This window comes from Ostrea edulis, chromosome 6, assembly GCF_947568905.1.
Source record: "Ostrea edulis chromosome 6, xbOstEdul1.1, whole genome shotgun sequence".
In the NCBI taxonomy this organism is placed as follows: Eukaryota; Metazoa; Mollusca; class Bivalvia; order Ostreida; family Ostreidae; genus Ostrea; species Ostrea edulis.
The window spans coordinates 45497998-45504802 of NC_079169.1; the positions used below are offsets into that span (position 1 = coordinate 45497998).

The 6805-nt window shown below is 35.7% G+C and overlaps 1 protein-coding gene across 1 annotated transcript in view; it reads right to left on the minus strand.

Annotated features, from left to right (window-relative positions):
• Nucleotides 1-4485: 4485 nt before the first annotated feature.
• Nucleotides 4486-6805, minus strand: part of LOC125647201 (neuronal acetylcholine receptor subunit alpha-2-like) — a 27172-nt gene continuing 24852 nt past the window's right edge. Inside the window, exons 5-6 of the mRNA XM_056139767.1 lie at nt 6228-6766; nt 4486-6098 (exon numbers count right to left, since the gene is read on the minus strand). Of these exons, the coding sequence (XP_055995742.1) occupies nt 5716-6098; nt 6228-6766 (922 nt within the window). The 3' untranslated portion in view covers nt 4486-5715. The remainder of the gene's footprint in view (nt 6099-6227; nt 6767-6805) is intronic.

Here is a 6805-nt window from a genome sequence, read left to right on the forward strand (position 1 = left end):
TTTCCTAGCTTCTCTACAAACCCTTGGCAGATTTAGTGCGATGTTCGTAGCCTCAACTTTCAGCATATGATTGGACACAGGGAAAGTACACTGCCCATCAGAGAACGTGTTACGTTAGATCACATGCAAAACAAAGGAATTTAAATACCTACAACTGTCATTCGGCCGTGTATTAAATATATATTCAAACCAAGATGTCACCCGCGCAGTTCAGAGTGAGACTCGTATCTGCATTTTATTTACTACAGTACCGTACCATAAGAAACATTCCCCCTTGTGTAAGTGTAGAGTAAACTAAACACACTTATCTTTTATTTTGTAGATTTCTTTCTATTCCGTTTAGGGTCGGATAGTTTGAAGTAGTTCTTTTTTGCCTTCCAAGACGTTTTTCATAAACGTCGACGTCATGGCGTTATGTGCGTGTTTTTTTTTTTTGGTTAGAAACAACGCTATATTTAACTAACGCTTATAAGAAAACGACAAGAGACATAGCGAACAAGATGTGTTTGCGCCACAGGCAATTGCATCGCTTGGGGGTCGAATTTACAATATAAAGAGTAAAGGTATAGAACTCTAAATATAGGGTACCCAAGTTAGCCGATGTAAAAACAATAAATTAATTGATATAAAATTCTACTTTGTATTTTAATTTATTCATACATAATCAATCTACATTACTACCAAAGTTCATCCCGAAATTCCGTATACTTCCCAAGATATGCAGAAATGAACTCGGAAAAATGCCTATTATTTTTTGGTTGACTTTTAGCTGGGCCCTGACACTATACGACTACACAGAGTGTTTGAGCATTGCAACAAGCTATCAAATAGAATGTGCAGCATAAAATATCATTTCTAAAATGAATTTCTTACCCCAATTTATAAAATGAAGTCCGTATGACTGTGACACGGGACCTCGGTTTTTGCGGTCTCATCCGAAAAACCGCCCCATTAAGTCGCCTCTTACGACAAGCAAGGGGTACTAAGGACCTATTCTAACCCAGATCCTCACAGGAGCTAAGGAAAAAAAAACTGTTCATGTATGAAATTTTCCTGACTTGAGGAACTGAAAATGTTACTAGGTTGTCATAATTTTGTTCTGAATATTGAAATTGAGAAGGAATGCATAATTCTAAAGTATTGGATAAAACCCGCGCAAGCGCAGGGAATCACAGTAAAATAATATTGCATAGAGGAAGGCTTTTTAAATGCTTGTTTGAATTGTTGCGCACATGAATTGAATGAACGATATCAGAACTTAGTAACAATTTTTGAATAATTGCGTGCATTAGTTATGTTATATTTGATATCATTTACAGTAAATAAAACTTGATTATCAGGAAGTCACTTGGAGTTCCAAATTAAACGTTCCTGATGTAACATAAATGATCTCTCTCCGTATTGAAAATTACATAATGATTTTACGAATGCAATTGTAATCCGTCATGCCGAATAGTTGACCAAAGACAAAATGAACGATCGTTCATAATTTTAAAATTTGAAACTCAGTATTGCGAATGTGTTTATAATGGCAGTTTTTGTCCAGTGCGACAATTTGAGGGCAAAGTTATTAATACAATTCGTTTCTTCATGTCAAACCCAATGATCAATAACATAATGCACTATATGAATGACAAACAGAAGAGGTCCATGGGCCATATCACTCACCTGAGTCACATCGACCCATATTTAAAGATATTTCCTTATATATTCGCATGTAAAACTTTGATCCCTAGCGTGTCCCCAACCTATCCCCCCTGAGGGGGAGGGGTTGTCACGATTTTTACAAACTTGAATCTGCACTATATCAGGTTCTTTCATATAAATGTAAACCTTTTTGACCCATTGAATTTCAGAAAAAGATTATAGTGATTTTCCCTATATTTGTATGTAAAACTTTAATCCCCTATTGTGTATGTGTGGGGAGGGGCATGGTTTTAACAAAATTGAATCTGCACTATGTCAGGAAGCTTTCATGTAAATGTAAATTTTTCTGGCCCAGTGTAGGGCCTCCATGGCAGAGTGGTTAGCGCATCGCGCTCTAAAATCACACGGCCTCTCACCTCTGTCGGCGCGGGTTCGAATCCCGCTCGCGCCGGTAAGAGAGAAAGTTTCCCAGTTTACTTTCGGAAGGTCGGTGGTCTTTTCCCAGGTACATTGTATCTGGGTTCTCTCTTCCACCAATAAAAATGGGCGCCACCAGATAACTGAAAAATTGTTGAGTGTGGCGGGAAACATCAATCAATCAATCTGGCCCAGTGGTTCTTGAGAAGATTTTTCCTATATATTTGTATGTAAAACTTTGATTCCCTCTTGTGGCCCCACCCTACCCCTGGAGGACATGATTTTAAAAAACACGAATATCCACTTATGTCAGGAAGCTTTCATGTTTTGTATTTCCTGGCCCAGTGGTTCTCGCGAAGAAGATTTTCAAAGATTTTACCTATATATTCGCATTTTAAACTTTGATCCCCTATTGTGACCCCCACCTACCCCCAGGGATCATGGTTTTAACAAACTTGAATTTGCACTATGATAGGAAGCTTTCATGTAAATTTCAGCTCTCCTGGCACAGTGGATCTTGAGAAGATTTTTAAATAAACTCAACCTATTTTTGTGATTATCGCCCTTTTCAAGGGGACATGACCCTTCATATGAACAGACTTGAAAGCCCTTCACCCAAGGATGTTTTTGCCAAGTTTGGTTGAAATTGGCCCAGTGGTTCTGGAAAAGAAGTCGAAAATGTAAAACGTTTACAGACGGGCGAATCACAAGCCATCAGAAAAGCTCATTTGAGCTTTCATGTCAGGTGAGCTAAAAACTGCTACATTACATATTATGAACAGTGGCCTGATTTCTTTGACATTGTCAGGTAGTGTACATCCTTATTTCGGTAAAATGTTATAAGGCTAAAACTTCCCAGAACTGTCCTGGACCATTGTATATGTGACATATTGGAGAGTTTTTGTTTTTTTTTTTGTTTTTTTTTTGTTTTTTATATAACTTTTTACTTACTTTCAAGATGTGTCATCACAAAATTTATTCAACCAAAATAAAAACTTTTTGTGTTTATCCATGTGCTTGTACATATCAGTAATTGTTACTAAATTATTACAAAAAGTCGTAACAGTATCATATAATCTATAATCATGGGAAAAAATTAGAATGCATTTAAAAACTTATCGATGTGTTAGATCGTTGGTCTTGGGAAGGGGGTGTCTTTCGTTGAATGAGATTTATATCAGTAATATAATTATCAATATTCATAAAATTATAAATACTGGCCTAGTCAAAACTATCATAAGTATAACTGACACTGAACACCTACACAATTTTATGCTGATCATGTTGTAAACAAATCACAACTTCTCGGAAAGGCCCAAGAATGTGCAATTGGTTGTAGACCTAAGCGTCTATGATGTTGCTTCGTTCTGGAAATTTCCATAAGCTGAATTATATTCAACAATTTTGAGATTGCAACACCCATATGGGGAAAAAAAACAACCTCTGGCATTCCTTAGCTCAGCTTTTATTACTGAATCATTCAATTTGATATAATTATTTCTTGTTATGACAGAGGAGTGAGCCCTGATAGAAACAAACAGATCATACGGGTGAGAAATAAAATCCTTCCCATCGGGACATACTTTCCGAGTGTATCATTACTGAAATTGACATACTACGTAATTGCGCATACACTGTACCATCATATACTAAGTCCAATTTGATTTAGCGGTGATAGGAATTGATTGGACTTTCCATTAATACATGTAATGACTTCATGCGTTTACAATCTACTAGCACTGCTATTAAGGAATGATATATGAATTACCTGAGATTGTGAGTTGTGTATAGTAGGATTGAACTGTTTACCCATGCAATGATTGAATGTAAACACTAAGAGATTGTATAAAATATTTCGATAACCAATCATGTTTTTGGTGGGTTTTTTTTTCAAAGGGAGAATTCTGTGTTTACGTTCAAACATCTTATTTGAGAGTCAACTTGCTACTTGTACACATACAATCTGTCGTTGGTTTTAGAGATAATAAATAAACGTTGTACAACTCTGACTACTGTAAGCTGAATCTTTCTAGGAAAACAAAGAAGACACTAGCTGCAGTTAACATGACTTTTTCCGTTATACTTATTGTCCATGCGCGGTAAGTACAGGTATTTGTAGCTCTAGGTTTGTAGCCTAACAGTTTGTGTGAATATACACTTTGACGGAGAATGCGAGTCCATATACATATTATACATGTAAGTTACGATGAAATTTTATAAGCTGTGAAATGCAAAAATGTTTAAAGTATTTATATGTAATAATTTAAAATGATATTCATGATTCCAATTGTTGCCGAGAATTTAAAACTCCAATGTATATAATACTCTATACTCTTTGTGCTTTTAGAAAATAAGATTATTGTAGGCATTCATTCTTCCTTGCTTGGCTGACGAAAAAAAATCAATCTGAAAACAAAATTATTATATTTCTGCATTTAATAAGAATTGGTTCATGAAAATTGGTCCTCGGATATCTTCACAACATATCAAGTTTTAGTATAAAACAATATTCATTTAATAAGATCATGACAATACGTATTTTACAATATACAAGTATCAAAAGGGATAGGAAAGCCCACCATGCAACGGCATATGCAAATCCGCTCTCAATGTTTTTGATTAATGTGTAGGAAGAAACTCTCTTAATATGCATGCGAATGAAGCGTGTTTAACGTATCTCTCGAGAATTTTCCATTCATAAGGATATGTGAATGAATGCAAAAAGCTGAATTTTGAATGGAATATAGGAAGATTTTAAGTCAAAAAGACTTCATCTTGGTTTTTTTTTTTACGTATCTGTCGACACAGTTAGAAAATTCCTTCTAAATCCTTTCACGCTTAACTTAGATTTCATCCCGTATGAGCAAATACAAAATTTAAAAAATATACAAATGCTAGAAAAATACAATTCTGTTAAGGGTATCAAATATATATTGCATATAAACAGATTAACTGGCAACACATAACAGTATGTACAAATGATGGCAATATCAAGCAATATAACACATGGCTGATAATTAATGTAGCTATCAATAACATTGTAATCTTATATAAACCTGTATATCGAATACTCACAAATAAAGTATGATACACATTCAAACGTAGGGTTTAAAATAGAGATACATGTATCAAGAGGGATCGACTGTCGACAATTTAAAGGGATACCCTATATAGTTCAGAGAAAGGAAACGTTCTAAAATTGTCACTCACAGGGTACTAATAAATGTAATCGGGATCCATGCAGCCAACAAATATCAAACCTTGATTTGAAAAGCCACACAACAAAGTATCATTCATGTAATTTGTTACATCCTTTAAAAAAACAACCCAGAAATATACAAAGTCTGTGCTTTGTGAGTATGGTGTTTAACGTCCCTTCGAGAATCTATAAAATAAAATTCCAAAACAGAGAGAGTGCATTATGTCAACTACTACCATGACATGGGACCTTTATTCTAAGGTCTCATCCGACTGCATGATCCACAATTTTCACTTCAAACGCAGACTAAGGAACAGTTGCTTGCTCTTTTAAAAGTCAGAGACGCGGTCAAATTCAAACCCACAACCTAGTGTCCGACCAGGAATGAGCACTTTACCGATTGGGCTAATGATCAAAACGGTAGTAGTAGTAGTAGTGTGTATGTGTGTGTGTCACAGGGATGAATGATAATGTACAAGAAGCAATATTAGAAATATCAGAGTGGTTGCTGTAATTGCAATCATGTAAATAACAAAAAACAATTGATCCAAAATCTCCGAGAATTGACGGTATGTTAGTTTTTCGACTTCAAAATTCTCCCCAGTTTGTAGAATTTCTGCAATAATATCATGTTGATTCATTCCTCCGTCCATATCGGAGGGGATCACTTTATTTATTCGTGTGTCACATTTACCTCTATGACAACATAATTTTCTACAAATTGTATCAATCCAATCCGGTGCCTCTTTGTCCCCTTTATAGTACGCGTCTATAATGAGAATGACGATGTTCACGGAAATAGTGCTGAAGGTTAGTGTCAATCCTAAGTAGATAGCTGAAATATAAAAAGTGATAATTCTCAGTAACATTAACTAGTGCTTAAAATGTTCAATGAAGCTTTAAAAATTCTAGACTTATGTATTCCGAATAATTCAGCATGCTCTTTGGATGATATAATACTTACAAAGATAGCAAACATTCATTGAAGTGCTCGGAATATTGTCAGAAATCAGTGACAGATATACAGCGTAGGCCAGCAGAACTGTTAAACAGTATCCCATTTTTTCTCCGGAATCAGAGGGCATTTTGTACACCATAGGTATCAAGAACGCCATCAGGATAACGGGAAATATCGTATTTATTGCATGAAACAGAGGTCTTCTTCTCAACGTTATGGCGAACGATAAACTAGAATACGACTGCCCACCTCTCTCTCTGTCGCTAGACTTGTATCCTATGGCGGTAACGAGGTCCCATTCGCCATTGCTACTATAGAAGCTTAGATCCACGGGGTTTTCTGCGGCCAGTTTCAGGTTTATTTCTGCTTGAGTATAGCCCCGGGTACTAAACTTGATGATACATGTCTGCGAATCTAAAGGATAATAGGTAATGTCGGATTCACAGGATACTTTATAAATTCCTGAAGGACTCCAATGTATCCTTCCTCCACTTGTGATCCTCATTGGGATTTTGTTGTCGCTGATAATAGACATATCATCTATTCTGTAAAGACATAATATAAATTCCTTAGGGTTAAAAGAA